The sequence below is a fragment of the Nicotiana attenuata genome, chromosome 7 (assembly GCF_001879085.1).
Source record: "Nicotiana attenuata strain UT chromosome 7, NIATTr2, whole genome shotgun sequence".
NCBI lineage: Eukaryota > Viridiplantae > Streptophyta > Magnoliopsida > Solanales > Solanaceae > Nicotiana > Nicotiana attenuata.
In genome coordinates, this window is record NC_031995.1 from 4,872,687 (window position 1) to 4,893,493 (window position 20,807).

Below are 20,807 nucleotides of genomic sequence, written 5' to 3' on the forward strand. Positions count from 1 at the left end.
GAATATTGTGAATTTGATTTCTTATGATGTAACTTTTGCTCTCCTAATTATTAATTTGTCCAATTAAGTCTTCTACACTTCACTGTCTCATTGAAATCTGGTCGACATGAGTCCACCTCAATGTCTTAGTGAGTCTTACAGAAAGTTGGTCGGTGACGTATGTAAATGATGTATTTACATATTAAGACATGAGTCCACATTTTGGAACGGCATTTTATGCAACAACTCCCAAATGGATCTGTATAAACAGCCATGCCTAAAGAATAAAGATAGAGGAAAACTAAGAAACTTGTTCTATGCATATATGTTTTAGCAGATTGTTTCTAATTCATAAAAAAAATGTTTTAGCACACTGTTACAAAATGGATGTCAGGCCACGTCTGATACTTTCTGCAAGCACAGCCTCTAGCATTAAAAAGAACTAGGATCTAGTACTATGTCATTCACCAGAACAAAGGAACAATGTTAAAAAGACTGCAGAAAAGGGAGCCAGAGATTTGTTTATGATCCAAAAGGAGAGAAGTTCACTGCAATAATCTTAAAAACGAAATTTGTTTATGATCCAAAAAGAGTGTAGAGCTGTTATAAAGGTCAATCAGGAAGAAAAAGTATGAATGGAATAAGTCAACAAAAGCAATGATGAAATTCACTGTAATAATCTTAATAACGAAATTAGCCTTAAGTCTCGTAAAGAAAAGGTTTAGCTACATGTTTGTAATCACGTGGAATAGACAATAACTCCACCTGGGAGAACAAGCAGAACAGCCTGGTCAAACATTCGTCTCTGATATTTAGCATGATTCTTCAACGAATCAATTGTCTCCTGGGTATAACAAGAGAAATGTTTTCTGAATCAGTTGTCCCTCAAATAACAACAGAAATGTCTTCACAAATTTACAATAAAAAGGGGATAACTTTTGAGTAGTAGTGTTGAAATATGCAGGAAATAGGAATAAACTTGCTCTGATCAAAATGGGTGTAGTTGATCAGAGCCTCCCCACCAACCCAATCCATCAGAAACCTCCAGACACTATAGACATTTTCAATTTCATCATCAAATAGAAAAATGTCTAAGAATATCTGCATGTCATTGGATCAATGAATTTTTACCTCAAGGACTGCTGATTCACTTTCATAACAAATTTGCTTGACATGACATCACCATCCCATGAAGATAAAAGGTTTGACCAGCTATTACTTAAGAGTTAGTCATCTTTTACAAAAGGGGAGGGGGAAATTAAAAGCTAGTGATCCACCCCTTAATAAAAATGCATCATTTGCTTTGGGTACTTTAACCAAGTCATGTTAACTTAAATACAATAAGGCATACACAAAATATAATTAACAAATCTTAGTCCTTTCCTCATCTCCACGTTGTGGTTTACTATCCCACAATTCCCGCTTGTTTTCATAATCACTTTCCACTGTAATACTCATTCTCAATTATTAAAGACAAGCAACTCTTCTTGTATATTAAAGGAGAAAAGGCAGGCCATTTGCTATCTATACATCATACAATAGTCCAGAACAAGACAGACATAAAATATAACAACCCCTTCACTTTTATCTGATCATCTCCATGCATTTCAAATCATTCCTACATAAGCAGAACATTTTATTCATCCAAATTCCAACAAAATAAATTGTAGAGAAACTTTTAGCATAGAAAAAGAGCAAGAATACTGTAGGAATGAGACAATTCCACAGCTGTCTTACCTCTCCAGCAAAGAGACGAGGTCTTAAACCTAATGCGGAGCAAGGAGCATCAAGGAGCACACGATCAAAGCTATTGGGAGAAAAACCTTGAGACTTTTCAACCCTCCCACCGGCAGTGTGATTCCTTCCTGGCCCATTTTTTAGTTTCCTTATGCGTTTCCGTAGTTCAGCTTTGCTAGTGTACTGACCATCCTTCGCCTGCAAGTCATCTACTGAGAGATTCGTTTAGTTACTCTAGTTAACTGGAACTGTCAGAACATTTTCATACTGAATTTACAGGTTCTGAACTTGTGAAAATGTTCTTGAATTAAGAGAATCATGAGCTAACATTATTCAAAGGACTACCAAACCAGTCTGAGTAACTTATACTACAAACCTTAACCAAATAAATATCTGCTGTTTATATACACACATGTAAATGGCACATCAAACAATTCATCCGCATCATAATTTCCTTAAATAAAATCCAATTGATTGTAAAGATACAGCATCAGCCAACTGCATTTCAATTACACGAAGTTGGGCAATGGCAAGGTCAACGCACATCAATATAGTGGAATCACTAGTTGAGGAGCTCACTGTTTCAAAAGACCACAAAAATAAACAAGTACGGGTAGATGCCAAAACCTCTTGAACAGGCTAAAAGGAGAGACCAAAGACATTCTTTTCAGCAGAATACAACATTAACAACACATCCCCAAACTGGAAAAATATCATGATCAAACTGAAAGCTTTCTGACTACTCACTGTTCTTTTGGGATAGTAACTTTTCATCAAATACATCTATAGCAGCGAATGATAAATCTGATTTTTGCATGTTTTGTACATCCTCGCTACACCATGTGTTAGGCAAATTATCAGATTCAGCTCCACAACAAACAGACTTCAGTGCGTCAAGCTTATATGTAGTTATACAGCTTAAATCCAGCTCAGCCGCCAATTTCTGAATTCCAAGCACCTGTATCATAACACAATTAGATCTCTTCAAAGAACTGGACCAGCAAATTTTGGCCCTCTTTTACACAATCCAAAAAATGGAAAGAAGTTTTGAATTTTGAGCTGGAAAAGTGCAAATTCACAGTTTCTTCTTAGAGATAGGAATCTCTTTTATGTATTTACTGATGTAGCTTGTGACTTCTCAAGTTCTTTAATTACCAATTATGAAATGATGAGGTATGAGTATCTAGAGAAAGGTGGTTAACCTCCAATGGATTCTCTTTTAACCTCAAATGAAAGCAATGGGTAGGCTTTCTTATCAAGACGGCAAGGTTTGGCAATAGGAGTTCATCTACAAAAAGTATCACCGAAGAATAGTATAGGAAATATACTTCATGATATGAATGTCAAAGAATATGATTGCCGGACTATGAAACATGGGAATGTACAACTTTATGCTGGCTGTATGGAGTATGAGAAATAATGAGCCAACAACTAAATGAGAAGACAAGAATTTGATAGCAAATTTAGTGAACAGCAACATCAGAAAGATCAGTCTTCTCTCAAGTTGGTACAAAGCACATATTGAATAGAATGAGAAAAGTTCTCCATCTAGGTTTGCCTAAATGTGAAAAAGGATATGCGCAGTGTTTTTAAAAGCGAAAACCACAAAAAAGTGATAAGGTCCATAGGGCTTGAAGCAAAAAGCGAGAAGTGAAGTGCGCAAGTTACAGAAAATCAAAAATACCAAACACGTCTATATAGTGTTATAATAATCAAATTACAATTAAGATAACTAATTCCAGCATCCAATTTAAAATAATATTGATACTAATCCAACTTTTCAAAGTTGAGATTCAAAAGATCAACCCGTTCCTGTTAGGATTACTTTGTGTGTCATTGTTTGTAGCACATGGCTATGCAAATCAAGCGGTAGCCCCTCGCTTCGCATCGCTTCATCGCTTTAAGCGACGAAGTGATCACTTAAAATAACATTAGATTAAGTTTGAACTTGTTTCTGTGCCATCTTGGTACTAGTTTAATAAAAGACTTCACCTATCAAAAAAAAGATCTGAGAAGTTTTAAGAAGTGATCCTGTGATTGAGCTTTGAGAAGAAAGGAATTAGAGGAGTGAGAAGCAGGTATCTTATTAAAGAACATACACAATAGGCGATAGCCAATAACCAAAGTGAGAAATAGGGACAGGTGAATCTTGCTAATTTTTATTTTATCACAAGGAATCCTGCTAATGTCTAATCGCCTCTGTCCGTAGCTTATCTTCACGCTATTACCTTATTTGACTGTTTACACATGCAATAACAATTAATATGCAAAATAGGATCAGCATGGGCACATTTAGGTACATCTTACAATTGGACTTGAGTAATCACTGATTGGAATTATGCAGAGACTTAGATGATAGAGGACTTGGAACTAGCTTCCGCAGAAGTAGGAAGGTAACTCAGTCCACTTTGAGGAAGAAAAGCTAATATGGTAAATTATGAGTTGCAATAAATACCCAAGAAGTTACTATTTCAACAAAAAAAAGTTAGCACCTACAAAAATTACCTATCAAGGGCAATTAGTCATATAGATGGAAAAAAAGGTGATTAAATGCAAAATACTAGGTTTTCTTCATGGAAGAACTGCATGCCTAGCATTTTAATAGTAACATGCCTGGAATGATAGCAGGATTAAAAAGGCTAAAGAGGGCAGAACAAAAATGAAGGCGCAAACAGTTAATCATTTAGAGAAAATAGGATAAAGATTTACATGGTCAATACAAACTCAGAGAGTCTGTGATACACCTAACCGGTCCAACATTGGCACATCCTAGGGATCCTCCTCTACCACATAAATCAGATGGCATTACGCCAAAAAGACACAACAATGTTAATAGCATTTCATTTTAATAATAATCATGAGGAATGCCACCACGGAATCTCATCCCTGAAGAGTATTAAAGGATAACAATTGATATCCTTCAGTTTAGGAGTTTGTTATTAGCTTCCTATTTTCTAGGTTTAGGATTTTGTTAGTTTCCTGTATTCTAGTGTATCCTACTGCACAGAATCTTATCATATCAGTTTGTTCCACCTTTAATGTATTTCTGTTTGTATCTGCTCTATATAAAGAGCCTGTTGTACATGAATAAAATTATCTTTTCTCTGGTGCATTTCAAAACTTTATATGGTATCAAGAGCTTTCTTTCTCCTCACAGAGTTCTGATCCTTTTTTGTTACCCACCCACCACAAATGGCACCCTCTGTTACCAATTCTGATGCAACAAGCATCACCTCTATTGTTCAGTTCAACCCAGTTACCCAACTTCCGATCAAACTTGCTGGCAGCCATAACTTCTCTCTCTGGAAGACACAAGTGTCCATGCTCATGAGAAGACACAATCTCTATGGCCATCTAGATGGGACTATCCCTTCTCCTGTCCATACCACCACCACAAACAACCAGACAATTGCCAACCCCGATTACGTTAATTGGTTTCGTCAGGACCAGTTGATCCAAAACGCTATTTTAGCGTCAGTTGATCCAACTCTTGCTGCCACTATAGCTGTTGCAGCCACAGCCAAAGCGGCATGGGATTCCCTCCATACTGCTTATGCCAATAAGTCTCAAACTCGCGTATTCAGCTTGCGAGATCACCTTGCTCGTCTCACCAGAGAGAACCTTCCTGTCACGGACTATCTCAATCAAGTCCGTTCTCTCTGCGATGAACTTGCGACTGCAGGAGCACCTGTCACCCATGCTGAACTCATTGTCAAGATTCTCACTGGGCTTGGACCAGAATATCGAGAAATCTCAGCAGCAATTCGAGCACGTGACACACCTATCTCGTATGAAGAACTATTTGAAAAGCTTATTGACCATGAGCTTTTTCTCAAACACAATGCTCTGCCTCACACTTCCACCACAATCACTGCGGCTGTTGCTCAAAAGACCAGCTCTCAAGCAAGGACCAACGCCACCCATAACAACAATAGGCGTCAAAATAATAACCAGCAACATCGTTCTCAGCCATGGCGCAATCGTCGTGCCAATCAGCAAGACAACAACTTAGTGTGCCAGTTATGTGACCACATTGGACACTCTGTTCGAGTTTGCCGCTCTCAGTCTCATAATCATTTTCAGGCACGAGCCAACTTTGCGGGACGACAAACGCAACAACCTACTCCGTGGATAGTTGATACAGGGGCTACACACCATGTTGCATCGGATGCCCAAAGTCTTACAAACATTAATGACTACAATGGTCCAGAAGAGATTGCTATGGGAAATGGTAACACCATACCAATTTCTTACACTGGTAACACTCATTTATATGCATCTAATTCTCGCTTTCAGTTATCTAATATCCTTTGCTCCCCTTCAATTGCCAACAACTTAATTTCAGTTTCCCAATTTTGCCGTGACAATAAAACATCCATTGAATTCTTCCATTCTCTTATCTTGTGAAGGATCTGAGTACGGGGGCGCCGCTGGTTCAAGGACGGAGTAGAGGACGACTTTATGAATGGCCGCTAGACAACCCTTCTTCTCAACCGCAATGCAATGTGGCTATGCGTTTAGATTTGTGGCATCGGCGTTTGGGGCATCCAACACGCCGTAATTTAGATATATTTTTGAAAAAATTTTCCATTCCAGTTATAAAAGACTCTTTCAATTTGTAATTCATGCCAATCAAATAAAAGCCACAGGCAATCTTTTTCGACAAGTTCTTTGCAAAGTCAAAGGCCGCTACAAATTATTTACATTAATTTGTTGGGACCTTCACCAGTTTTGTCTATTGATAAAAAAAGATATTATGTTTTATTCGTCGATCAATTTTCAATGTACATGTGGCTCCAAACAATACAGACCAAAAATGAGGTTTTAGATGTTTTCAAAACACTACATCCTTTGCTCGAACGTCGGTTTCAAACAAAAATACTATCTTTTTACACTGATAGAGGAGGTGAATTTCAAAGCTTAACTTCATATTTAAAATCACAAGGCATCGAACACTTAATTTCCCCACCTTATACTCCACAAAGAGTTGCTCTGGTAGAACGACGTCATCGCCATGTCGTCGAGACTGCCAAAACTCTAATGCACCAAGCTTCATTACCAGCCACATTTTGGAGTTTTGCATGTCATCAAGCTGTTTTTCTCATTAACAGAATGATAACTCCAATTTTAAAAGACAAGTCTCCATATGAGATTTTATTTCAAGAATCACCAAGTTATGAAAATATCAAAATTTTTGGTTGTTTATGTTATCCGTGGCTAAAACCGTATTCACAAAATAAGCTTGATTCAAAATCAAAGTCCTGTGTTTATTTGGGATTTTCAAATAAATATTATTGCCATCAATGCTTTGACCCAACCACCTCCAAAGTTTATCTTTCGAGAGATGTAGTATTTGTTGAAAACAATTATCCTTTTGCTAATATTTTCTCTAATTATAAAAATCTGAATTTGAAAATTACTTGGGATGACGTATCTTCACCAAAAGGCACACACACAGATATCCCAATAGAGTCACATTGTTTTGAACTACCTTTGCCGTTGTTTACGTGTATAGAAAAGTCTTGCTCTGTTCCTTCTCCAGCAGCGTCACAAAGCTCAGGTAATTCTCCCCCTTATCCCAATAATCCAACTAGCACCTCTGATTATTCCTCCCCTACTCAACCCATCCTCCCTCTTGATGCGGCAAAAAGTAAACCACTCATTATCCAAACCTATAGCCGTCGGACCTCTAAAGTTACCACATCTGTCCAAGCCCCTCAACCACAACCACCCATAGAATCCCAACCCCAACACGTTCTTTCTCCTCCATCGCAACCAAAACCAGCCCCCCTTCCTCATCAAATGGTTACCCGATCAAAAACAAATAGCCTGAAACCCAAGACTTTTCTTGCCAAAACCAACCTCTCACCACCAATCCCCCGCTCCTACCGTCAAGCACAACTATACCCCCATTGGAAAGAAGCAATGAAAGCAGAATATGATGCTCTAATCAGAAATCAGACGTGGGATTTGGTTCCTAGTGATCCCTCTCGGAATGTTGTAGATTGTAAGTGGTGATTTAGAGTTAAACATAAACCTGATGGAAGCATTGACAGGTATAAGGCTCGCCTAGTAGCCAAAGGTTTCACGCAAAGGCCTGGGTTGGATTATCATTCTACATTCAGCCCCGTTGTTAAGCCCGCAACAGTCCGTTTGGTCCTTGCAATTGCTGCTCAACGCTCATGGCCTATTTATCAGTTGGATGTCAATAATGCCTTCTTACAAGGCAGACTTGAAGAAGTGTACATGAAACAACCTCCTGGTTTCGAGTCCTCTGAACATTCAACATATGTTTGCAAGCTAAAAAAAGCAATATACGGACTTAAGCAGGCTCCTAGGGCGTGGTACACCGAGCTCACCAACTATTTGACAAGTATTGGGTTTGTTAAATCCAAATCTGACTCATCTTTGTTTATCCTTCACATTGTAGACGTTACTGTCTATATTCTCATATATGTTGATGACATAATTATTACGGGTAATATTGTAAGAAGTGTCAGGTCCATCATTGATACTCTTTCTCAACGATTCTCTCTAAAAGATCTTGGGCTATTGTATTATATTTTGGGTGTTGAAGTAATATCAACGCCAACGGCCATATATTTGTCTCAACACAAATATGTCATGGATCTTCTGGATGAATTGCACATGGCTGAATGCAAGGGTGTCCCAACACCGATGACATCAACCTGCTCCTTCGCTGATTCTGAAGCCGATTCTGCTGTTGACATTTCACTTTACAGAAGAATCATTGGTAAGCTTCACTACCTATCCTTCACTAGGCCTGACATCGGGTTTGCTGTAAGCAAGTTGTCTCAGTTTATGCATTATCCAATAGCGTCTCACTGGAAAGCTATCAAACGGTTGTTGCGCTGCCTGAAACACACCAGCACAATGGGAGTTAAGCTATGTCGACAACCAACAGATCGTTTACTTGCTTATTCTGACTCTGATTGGGCTGGAATCCACAAGACAGAACATCAACAACAGGTTATGTTGTCTATCTTGGGAACTCACCAATCTCTTGGTCTTCCAAAAAGCAAAGGTCTGTTTCACGCTCATCCACGGAAGCTGAGTACCGAGCTGTTGCTGCTGTTGTTTCTGAAATTAATGGGCTCACGAATTTGCTCCATGAGCTTCATTTCCCATTGTCTGCTCCACCAACAGTCCTCTGTGACAACGTTAGCACAACCTACATTTGTGCTAATCCAGTTTTTCACAGTAGGATGAAACATATAGCTATTGATTTCCATTTTGTTCGCGAGCAAGTTCAACATAAAGCACTTGAGGTTCGTCACCTTCACTCTGCTGATCAAGTTGCCGACATCCTCACGAAGCCTTTTCCGCGTACCACTTTTCTGCGCAATTTTCACAAGTTGGGGCTTATTCCAGTCACCCCCAACTTGCGGGGGCGTATTAAAGGATAACAATTGATATCCTTCAGTTTAGGAGTTTGTTATTAGCTTCCTATTTTCTAGGTTTAGGATTTTGTTAGTTTCCTGTATTCTAGTGTATCCTACTGCACAAAATCTTATCATATCAGTTTGTTCCACCTTTAATGTATTTCTGTTTGTATCTGCTCTATATAAAGAGCCTGTTGTACATGAATAAAATTATCTTTTCTCTGGTGCATTTTAAAACTTTATAAAGAGTGCCCTAATTAAATCCAGGCACAGATATATATGCCCTGTGAGCATATTAAGACCATCGAGTCCAAAAGGAAAGTACCAATGCTAAACAATAACCACTTAGAAATCAAAATGCAATATGTGCGGGCTTCATTCTTTACTTAATTAGAGAACACACATTCATTTACTTAATTATGCCTTCAACACGCTCCCTCACGTGCGAGCTTGATTTTTTTTATGAGCCAAGTACGTGAAAATTCTTTTTGATATTGGGTGGCAATGAGACTCGAACCCAAGACCTTTGTCTGCTCGGATATAATGTTAAGGAAAAGGACATGGGCCTAACTCAATCCCAAAAGCTAGCTCATGAGGTAAGGATTGCCCAAGATGAGATAAGGAGACCAATGAACCTCATCCTCACCCATGTGGTATATTTTTTTTTTAATAACCATGGTGTACGGACTAGCTTACGCTCACCTCGACTAATTCCATAGGATACCTGCAACCTCCCACCAACAACAGGTACCAGGTAACTCTATCCACCAAGGCTTGGACATATGGGAAGAAATCACCTAGTGTTTTTGCCTCCACTAGGATTTGAACCTGAGACCTCATGCTTCTCACCACCTTCATTGACCACTAGCTCACACACCCTTGGATGCACGATGGGGGGTTTTCAACACCACCGAATTCGCTTATTACCACTTTCCAGCACAAAATCAAGCCAACTCGCTCATAATTTCTTGACATAGTTTAATGTGAAGAAAAAGTCCATAATCCAAATTCCACATGTTATCATGGTCTAAACTCACACTATATACAAATAAAATTATGGGAGACCTATAACTGCACTCAAGTTAGGATTAATCATTAAATGGTTGTGTCATGCATTCAGAAGGACAATATAGAGAGAATGCACCGCTAATGATGTGGCTAGAAGCAGGGAGAGAAGGAAAATAGCAATATTTCCCGCTTAGCTTAATTCCCTTTTGGTTCAGAGTTTCGGCTTCATATTTATCTCCATAGGCTCCTGATCAAATCTGTTAGTGTGTTAAATCTTTAAAGCAGAAAGTATCTTTTGTAATCTACAATCATAGAGCAATATCAAATAATTTGATCGATGTACCTTCATTAAAGTAAAACTTTCTTCCTCTTTCAATTTTATGAACTGAAAAGTTTTTCATTATTGATAAGTGTAGAGTGCAATATTTTTCTATTATTTTCTGTTACCATTAGCTGGAGAGTTAAATTAGTTTAGGGCCCAGTAGCGTTGTGAAAGTTGAAAACTATAGAAGGCACTAAAATGTATATAAAGGCACAAAGGTTTTGATGCTCCGGTGAGGAGGTGTGGCTTTGGCCGGTACGAGAAGAGGTAGAGGGCAGCTTAAGAAGTATTAGGGAGAGGTGATCAGGCAGGACATGGCACGGCTACAGATTTCCGAGGAAATGGCTCTTGATAGGAAGGTGTGGAGGTCAAGCATTACGGTTGTATGTTAGGAAGTAGTCGAGCTTTTTTCTTCTTCGAGCCGAGGATGAGGCCAGTTTGATAGGGTTGATCTTAGACGGCTAGTGGTTAATGTTGTGTTCACCCTATCCTTCCGTACCTATTTATTGATTTTTTTTTTTTGATAAGGTAAAGTTTTATTGATAGAAGTACCAAGGTGGTACAGAAAATTACATAAACGGACCAGACAACATCTACAGAAAAACTTCCAATTACATCTTTCCCAGCAAATCCAAAAATTCCATATACTGATCCATGTTTTCTAACATACACCTCTTACACCAAAAAAACAAGTTATGTAGACAAGAGTTTTTGATTCTAGAAATCTGATTTCTTCTATTTTCAAAACAAACATTGTTCCTCTCACTCCAGATGGTCCAAAATATGCATAATGGGATAGTTCTCCAAATCTGCCTCATCTCCTTTCTTATCTTCTGTCCTTGCCAGTTAGCAAGTAGATTTCTTGTGCTTGAGGGCATAACCCAAGTAATTCCACAGAGGTTCAGGAATAGCTCCCAGCATTACTTTGCAATTTTACAATGAATGAACAGATCGTTGACTGATTCCAGATCTTCTTCACACAGATAGCACCTATTGCTTAAATTGAAACCTCTTTTCTGCATATTGTCTTAAGCAGGCCTCTCTGATAACTAACCATCCAAAGCAGGCTACTTTAACAGGTGCCTTTGTACTCCATAGCATTTTCCATGGCCAATTAGATACATAATGGTCTGCTTGTTTCTGAAGAAGTTTATAGACACTTTTGACATAATACTTCATATCTGCGCTTGCTGTCCAAACCATGGAGTCCTCCTTATATCCTCTATCATAACTGTGTCCATTAACTGAAAAAATTGACAAACTTCTTCCATCTCCCAATCATTAAAACCTCTTCTGGAATTCAGCTGCCAGCCACTGGAAGAATAATGCTCAGCCACACTACCTTCTTTAATAAGAGAGCAGTTGTATAAGGATATGTCTTTCAATCTCACATCCCCCACCCATACTTCAGTCCAGAATCTGATTTTTGCTCCATTCCCCAACTTCAATTTAGCATGTTGCTGAAATTCACTCCACAGTTTACTTATGTTGCTCCAGATGCTCCCTTTTGAGGAAGTAATGACAATTGGAGGGCTCTATACTTCCTTCTTCTCATACTTGGCATTTATAAGATTCTTCCATATGCTCTCTTCTCCATTATTATATCTCCATAACCATTTATAAAGCAAGCTTTTATTATGGAATCTCAAGTTTCTAACTCCCAATCCACCTCCTTTCTTAGGAGTCATCACCTTTTGCCATTTGACCAGATGTAGCTTCCTTTTTTCTGCACTACCTTCCCACAGAAATTTGCTCCTTATAGTATTTAGTTTCTTCTCCACACTCACAGGTATATGGAATAAAGACATCAAATAAGTTGGAATCCCATCCAATACACTACTAACTAAGGTGAGTCTGCCTCCAAGGGATAAGTATTGCTTTTTACATGGAGTCAACTTTTTGCAACATCTATCAACTACCCCCTGCTAGATCCTTTAACCTATTTATTGGTTATTCTTACTGCATATCATTTATTTTCTGGTTCTTATGTTGCTGTTATTGTTTCTATATTTTCTGTTGAGGGTACTGATAATTTGTTTCTTCTCGTCTTTTCGGTCTTCTTGAGTCGAGGGTCTACTGTAAAGACGAAAACAGCTTCTCTGCCCCATCGGGATAGGGGGTAAGGTTTGCGTACACACTACCCTCCCCAGACCCCACTTGTGGGATTTTACTGGGTCGCCGTTGTTGTTGTTGTAAGGCACAAAGGTCTTGACTGTTTTTAAGCACTGTTAGAAACCAAAGAAGTTCTATATTTCATATCTAGAAGAGAAGATTACAAGGCCTATTTATAATACTAATTCACCTAATCTATTAGTTGCCATACACCTAATTACACCTACTATACAACTCATATACATGTGCTAGCTATGATGTAGTACATGTGTATACATGTGCTAGACAACTTGTATTACACCTACTATACAACTCATATACATGTGCTAGCTATGATGTAGTACATGTGTATACATGTGCTAGACAACTTGTATCTCAACACTCCCCCTCAAGTTGGAGCATATATATTGATCATGCCCAACTTGTTACAGATATATTCAACTCGAGCTCCATTCAAAGCTTTTGTGAAAATGTCTCCCAATTGATCTCCAGTTCTAACATGACCTGTAGAGATGAGCTTTTGTTGAATCTTTTCACGAACAAAGTGACAATCTATTTCAATGTACTTAGTCCTTTCGTGAAATACAGGATTAGAGGAGATATGAAGAGCAGCTTGATTATCACACCACAACTTTGCTGGCAATGTAGTTTGGAAGCCAACTTCACTTAATAGTTTATGTACCCATACAACCTCACACACATATTGTGCCATAGCTATGTATTCTGCTTCTACACTAGATCGAGATACGACATTTTGTTTCTTACTCTTCCACGAAATCAAGTTTCCACCAACAAAAACGTAATATCCTGTCGTGGATCTCCTATCGGCTTTTGACCCTGCCCAATCTGCATCTGTGAAACACTCAATGTTAGTGTGTTCATTATTCTTATATACTAGACCCCGTCCTGGAGATCCCTTTAGATAACAAAGAATCTGCTCCAGAGCCGACTGTTGGGGAAGACATAAACTGACTCAAAATGCTGACAGAGTATGCGATATCGGAACGAGTTACTGTAAGATAGTTCAGTTTCCCAACCAATCTCCTATATTTCTCTGGATCTTCGAATAACTCACCGTCTTCTTTCACGAGTTGTGTGTTAGGAACCATTGGCATGCTGCATGGTTTAGATCCCAACTTTCAAGTTTCAGCTAACAAGTCAAGAGTATATTTCCTTTAGGACAAGAAGATGCCTTTCTTGCTCTGTGTAACTTCAACTCCCAAAAAATACTTTAGTTGCCCTAAATCTTTCGTCTGAAATTGAGTGTGAAGGAAAGACTTTAGAGTTGAAATTCCTGCAATATCACTTCCAGTAATAACGATGTCATCAACATATACTACCAATAAAAGAATACCATCATCAGACTTTTTATAGAACACCGTATGACCGCAATTGCTTTTCTTCATCCCATATTCTAGAACAACCTCACCAAATCTGCCAAACCAAGCACGGGGACTCTGTTTCAGCCCATAAAGAGATTTTCGAAGACGACATATCTTCCCACACTCCCCCTGAGCAACAAACCCAGGTGGTTGCTCCATATATACTTCTTCCTGAAGATCTCCATGTAGAAAAGCATTCTTTATATCAAGCTGATGCAGAGGCCAATCATAAGTAGCTGCCATGGAAATGAATAATCGAACAGAAGCTAACTTGGCGACCGGGGAAAAAGTATCCAAATAGTCGACTCCATAGGTCTGTGCATACCCTTTTGCAACAAGGCGTGCCTTAAGGCGAGCTACTGTCCCATCGGAGTTAAACTTAACAGCAAATACCCACTTGCACCCAATAGCCTTTTTGTTAGTGGGCAGATCGGCCAACTCCCAAGTACCATTCTCATCTAAAGCCATCATCTCTTCTATCATTGCATCATGCCAACCTGGGTGGGACAATGCTTCACGAACAGTTTTAGGTATCCTAGCAAAATCTAATGATGCAATAAACGAGCTAGAAGAAGTAGACAAATGGTCATAAGACACAAAAGAAGAAATAGGATAAGTACATTGTCGTGTACCTTTGCGAATGGCAATAGGAAGATCCAAACTAGGATCTGAAACACAGGAGGTTGGATCTACCGACGAAGCAGAAGTAGGTAAAGGATCGGGTTCTGAGGTTTGTTGTCGCCTGGTATATACACGAAGAACAGGTGGCTGCTCGGATGGTGGATCGAGGGAAATGGGTGACTGAGGAAGAGGCGTTGGAGAACTAACTGGATGTGTGACAGTGTAGACCAAAGTATCATCTTCTTCCTCAGGACTGTTATAAACATATGAAGAAAAAAACGAATAATTTTCATGGAATGTGACATCGGCAGACACTAAGTACCTTTTGAGATCTGGAGAATAACACCGATAACCCTTCTGAAGACGTGAGTACCCTAAGAACACACACTTAAGGGCCTTTGGATCTAATTTAGTTACCTGTGGACGAACATCACGAACAAAACAAGTACAACCAAATATTTTGGGTTCAATAGAAAATAATGGCTTAGAGGAAAAAAGAATGTTATAAGGAATATTATCATGAAGCACAGAAGATGGCATACGATTTATTAAAAAACAAGCTGTAGAGACGGCATCAGCCCAAAAACATTTTGGCACTTTCATTTGAAAGAGGAGTGCTCGGCCTACTTCAAGAAGATGTCTATTTTTTCGTTCCGCAACCCCATTTTGAGAAGGGGTGTCAACACAAGAAGGTTGATGTAGAATGCCATTTGTAGCCATATAATCTTTAAACAAATCCGAAAAATATTCTTTTGCATTGTCACTCCATAAATTACGAACGGAAACATTAAAATGAGTTTTTATTTCAGCACAAAAAGCACAAAAAATTGAAAACAACTCCGAACGATTTTTCATTAAATATAACCAAGTAACACGAGAATGATCATCCACAAAGGTAACAAAATATCTAAAACCAGTTTTAGAAATAATAGGACATGGACCCAAACATCGGTGTGAACTAACTCAAAAGGTAAGTCGACTCGTTTATTGACTCTAGAAACTTTAGGAAGGCGATGGTGTTTAGCAAACTGACATGACTCACAATCTAAAGAGGAAATACTCTGAAACTGAGGATATAACTTCTTCAAACTAGACAAGGATGGATGACCCAATCGACAGTGTACGTCAAAGGGAGACAACACAATTGAACAAGCAATGGATTTCGGCACCTGTGATTCAAGAACATAGAGACCCCCAGACTCAGAACCTTTACCAATAATCTGCTTTGTCGTAAGATCCTGAAAAAGACAATAATTGGGAAAAAATGAGACACAACAATTTAGAGTACGAGTAAGTTTACTGACAGATATTAGATTGAAAGAAAAATCAGGCAAATTTAAGGCGGAACTAAGGGAAAGAGAAGATGTTGGGTTAACAGTGCCAGACCCTAAAACATATGAGGTAGATCCATCGGCTAAAGTAACTGTGGAACATTGGGTATGTGACTAAAAAGTGGAAAAGAGTTTAGAGTTACCTGTCATATGATCTGTAGCACCAGAATCAATGACCCATTTGGATGACGAAGAGAGGAGACACTTAGTGGTTTTACCTGACTCGGGGATAGTACTGATAGGAGGAGATGATGACTGAGATGGTGAAATAGTCTCGGAAGTGGCGATGTTGGCATACTGAGATCTTTTGTTCTTATCCTGAAGCTTCACACAATAACGTATGGTATGACCGAGCTCATGACAATAAAAACATTCAACTTCCCCTTGCTTTAGGTCTCGACTATCGCTACTCCGATTGCGATTACTATGACTCCTATTCTTTTGGCCGCGGCTAAGCAGAGCACCACTATCGATCGTGGTTGTCGGACCTGGATGAGACTTTTCAGTACGCAACACTCTTGTAAAGGCCTCTTTCAAGGAAGAGATAGCAATCCCAGATAAAATCTGCGATTTGGCCCCTTCATATTCGGGAGAAAGACCAGAAAGGAAACTCATGACCGCCAGTTGTTCACGTTGAGCCTGTTGTACCTTCACATTTGGACTAAACGGCAGTATAACATTAAGCTCATCATACACCTTCTTAAACTCTGAGAAGTAAGTGGTGAGAGAGCGATCTTGCATGGATGGATGGTAAAATGCCTGGCACACATCATACATGCGAGACAAGTTTCCTTTGCCAGAGTACAAAAAATCTAAATAATCCATTAGATCCTTCACATAATCACAATGAGAAACCAGATCATTTACCTCACTGTGCATCGAATTCTTGATTTGGAGAAACAATTTTGCATCCTACTTTAACCAGACTGATTTAGTCTCATCCTTGGGTGGATCATCAACCAAGTGGTTCTCTTTGTCGATGCTCCGCAAATAGAGACGGATCGTCTTACTCCAATCCATGTAATTGGAACCCATGAACTTATTCTCCGTAATTTTGGACATAACTGGAATGACATCAACGGTAGGTTTCATTTCAGTCATCTTGCACCCGAATAATAGCAGAATCAAATAGTCAAGAAGCGGTGGTCGGAATAGTGAACAGTGAACAGTGAACAGTGCTGGAACAGTGATCTTGGAAAATGAAAGTTGTCAGAAAAAAATTCTGACAGTACCACTTTGGTCGGAATAGTGAGTAGAAAAATCTGTAAAGAAGCAGCCGGGGCAAAAAGTGACCGGATATAGTGAAATAGAATCAAAGCAACAAACTGATGAAAAACTTCAATTCTCTAATACCATGTTAGAAACCAAAGAAGTTCTATATTTCATATCTAGAAGAGAAGATTACAAGGCCTATTTATAATATTAATTCACCTAATCTATTAGTTGCCATACACCTAATTACACCTACTATACAACTCATATACATGTGCTAGCTATGATGTAGTACATGTGTATACATGTGCTAGACAACTTGTATTACACCTACTATACAACTCATATACATGTGCTAGCTATGATGTAGTACATGTGTATACATGTGCTAGAAAACTTGTATCTCAACAAGCACAAATCACAAAAGGCAGGCTTTAGTGAAAAAGAGCAGATGGATACATGTAATGAAAGAAAATAACTACAAATAAACAACAATTATAAGGACAATAGAGTTGGAAAAAAATAAGGTAAAAAAATCACACAAATAATTATACAAATCATAAAAGAATCATAACTATAGAAACTATACAAATCAATGTTTCAAATAGATTCAAAGGCAAATGTGCAACTTTAGGTTTCTAATTCAAATTCCATAACTAGTTTTCTTAATAGTAAATTTCTGATTTACTTTTCCTACAAACACTAATAAATTTGTTCATAATGTTTCCTAACAGTTAATATTTCACTTTACCAAGTATTGTTTAGTATTGCTCTCTTCACGACAAAACACATGGGCAATAAGGTACACACCGTAACGCTTTGTTCTGCACCAAAGCTCCCTAAGTGAAGTGCAGCACTTAGTCTACTTCACATCATATCTTAGGGCTTAGCGTGCCTTGACCAAGCCTTAGCCAACAACTGGGTAAGCATACTCTAAACCTCCTTATGGATTTTCTTGGACTAAAGAACCCATCATCAAGGAGGACTTCAGGCAGCAGGAATCAAACCCAATCCACCTATTTGAATAAAAATGCCCCCACCATTATTTTTTTGGCTTAGTCTTACCCATATTACTAACGCCCCTTTCTGGAAAAAGAAATTAATTATTATCCACGTATCATCGTCCCATTGGCCTAACCTAAACCCCACCCCAAATATAATTAAACCCACCCATACACCTGCCTGAATATTGACCCACCCCGACCTTAAAATCCTGATATGAAAAACTAAAAGAAATAAGAGAGAAAGAAGAATTGATTGGAAAAGGGATTTGTGAGCTCAAGGAAAGAAAGTATTGCGGTAAACTTCTTGTCTAAATTGCTGACAAAAAAAAACAATTTGCCATTAACGATGATGGCGATATAGAATCCAATTCGAAGTTCAAGCTAAGAATTTTCCATAATTTCCTCATCCACCAGAAAATCCACCATTAATTTGTTTTTAAGTTCAACTTCTGAACAATTATGATTGTCCAATGATTTCTCTTCTTTCCCAAGTTCACATTCACTACTGCAGTGTCTCAACACCAACCATTAAAACACCACCATAATCGTCAGTGCTGGCATCGGTAATACCGTCAACAGGAGACTCAGATTCTTCTCTCCAGCAAAACACAAAATCCAACATTCAAATTAAAGACAAATCCATTAGACACAATTTTCGCACCATATTCAGATTCTCTGAGTTGGAACTCAACAAAGATGGAAGTTTTGTGGTATTTTTTGGTGGATACTGGAAATAATCCTTAAAATTTTAATCAGACAATTATGTGCTTTGAGACAACTACATTGTTTCGCTCCAGATGAATTAACTTTCAGATTCTGTAATGAACAGGTCATAGACAAAGAAAACTCGAAGAAATGGAGAGGATAAAGATGTTATGGAAACAAGATAGAGAATTCTCCACAAAATTTTCATTACCCAATATTATAATTGTTGAGTTGTCCCATATCGGAGGGATTTGAGGTTCTTGGTCCCCTTATATGGCTTGGGCAATCCTCACCTTATAAGCTAGCTTTTGGGGTTGAGTTAGGCCCAAGGTCCATTCTTATCATGGTATCAGAGCCAGGCCCATCCCAATTATTGTTACCGATGTTGGGCCCCCATTTATGTTGTCCACGCTCCAGAGGTCTGGGCGTGAGGGGGGTGTTGAGTTGTCCCACATCGGAGGGATTTGAGGTTCTTGGTCCCCTTATATGGCTTGGGCAATCCTCACCTTATAAGCTAGCTTTTGGGGTTGGGGTAGGCCCAAGGTCCATTCTTATCAATAATATTGTTTTTGGAGTCTTCTCCACAAAGTTTTACCCAAATCTATTCTCTCAAAATCAGCGTAAAGGAAGAAGCTTGAAATTGTTGTAAATTCATTAGTAACGGCTTGAAATAAGAAAATTAAGGATTTTCTTTTGTTTGGGGAGAAATAAATATAGAATACGAAACATAAGTATTTGAGCGGGTCAATATTCGGGCGAGTTGGTCCTTCAAGTGTTGGCTGATCATCAAATTCTTTCTATAGTACTATAATATTAATATTTGGAGCTACCAGGATTATTCTTTTAGGTTAACTATCATGTTTCTTTTTGCTGCTTTTTTCAGGCCCGTGGCATGAATTATCTACATCATCTTAACCCACCTATAGTTCATCGTGACTTGAAGTCTTCAAATCTTCTTGTGGACAAGAACTGGACTGTTAAGGTTGACTTCAATATTGATAACTCTGTTTTACAAACACCATTATTATGTCTCTTGAGATGCTCTCAGGCACGTCTCTCGAGGCATCTCTGCACCATGAATCCTAGGATTCTACCTTCACCCGCAGATAGCCACCCCCATCGCGACCAAAACACTGAAAAATCTCCGACGGAAAGCAGTCCACGCGCCCTCACGCGCGGCCCACTTCCGGCGACTCTCAGACCACGCGCCGGCGCGTGAGGGAATTTCCGGCCAGATTTCGTCTGGTCGCCTTCAGACAGCCTCTTCACAAGGCTATTCCGAGTCTACCCATCTGATTTTCTCCAAAATCCGACGACTTTCTTTATTTTCCGGCGACGGGGAGGCTTTTTTCTGGCCAGATTTCGAACTTTCATCTTCACTCAGCCTCTTAGAAATGATGGACTCTATAGAGAGAAACTCCTACTTCTCTCTAGAATCTAGAAAACTGGAAAAAATGTCTTTTACCAAAGTTGTCTCTTGGCCAACCCTAGATCTCGAGGGAAGATGTCATCGAAAGCTCGGTGTAGGGCAGGAGCCGCACTTCTTGCTGTCTGAGGAGCACACTCTTAGGCGCAAGGGTTTCTTGAAATCTTGTCTGATTGGATCTTTCTCCAAATGGGTTGGTTCTCCAGAGGCTGTTAGGAATTGGGCAGCAGATGCATGGAATGTCAATGACGGGCTGAAAATAACGCAACTGGGAGATACGCAATACCTATTTCGATTTCTCGACGAGTCTCAAGCTTCAGAAATTCTTGTTAGAGGAAACAGATGGTTTGATGGGAACTTTTTACATCTAGATAGATGGGTGGAGCACGATGGGTGCCTCGACCATCGTTTCACCGGCGATACATTGGTGGTCAACATGGTGGGCCTCCCGGTGCATCTTTGGTGTCTTGACCTCTTCAAGAAGATTGGGGAAATCTGTGGGGGCTTTATTGATGTCAAGTGCAGTTTACATGACCTATCGCGTGTGAGGATTGTGGTGAGGAAA

General features: G+C 39.0%; 2 protein-coding genes across 4 annotated transcripts in view; one reads left to right on the forward strand and one right to left on the reverse strand.

Moving 5' to 3' along the window:
• The window catches only part of LOC109228584 (putative methyltransferase NSUN6), a 38,591-nt gene that overhangs the window by 2,129 nt on the left and 15,655 nt on the right, over positions 1-20,807 (reverse strand). The window contains exons 8-10 of one of the 3 annotated variants that reach the window (XR_002068402.1): positions 2,464-2,674; positions 1,717-1,928; positions 745-823 (exon numbers count right to left, since the gene is read on the reverse strand). Coding sequence is in view for 2 of the 3 variants with exons in the window: in XM_019393725.1 (XP_019249270.1) it covers positions 723-823; positions 1,717-1,928; positions 2,464-2,674 (524 nt within the window). In the remaining variant the exon portion in view is untranslated. Of the gene's footprint in view, positions 1-722; positions 824-1,716; positions 1,929-2,463; positions 2,675-20,807 lie in introns of all 3 variants that reach the window. The other 2 variants (XM_019393725.1, XM_019393724.1) reach the window with 2 other exon arrangements.
• Positions 4,825-6,173, forward strand: LOC109228586. Its single transcript, XM_019393726.1, has 3 exons — positions 4,825-5,299; positions 5,333-5,974; positions 6,126-6,173. The coding sequence occupies exons 1-3, from the start codon at positions 4,909-4,911 to the stop codon at positions 6,164-6,166; spliced, it is 1,074 nt and encodes a 357-aa protein (XP_019249271.1). The 5' UTR covers positions 4,825-4,908; the 3' UTR covers positions 6,167-6,173.

Coding starts and splice junctions, on each gene's coding strand:
- LOC109228586 (XM_019393726.1), top strand. CDS start 4,909: ATGGCACCCTCTGTTACCAATTCTGATGCAACAAGCATCACCTCTATT. Junction 5,300..5,332: donor GTCTCAAACTCGCGTATTCA/GCTTGCGAGATC, acceptor GTCTCACCAGAG/AGAACCTTCCTGTCACGGAC. Junction 5,975..6,125: donor CATACCAATTTCTTACACTG/GTAACACTCATT, acceptor TATCTTGTGAAG/GATCTGAGTACGGGGGCGCC.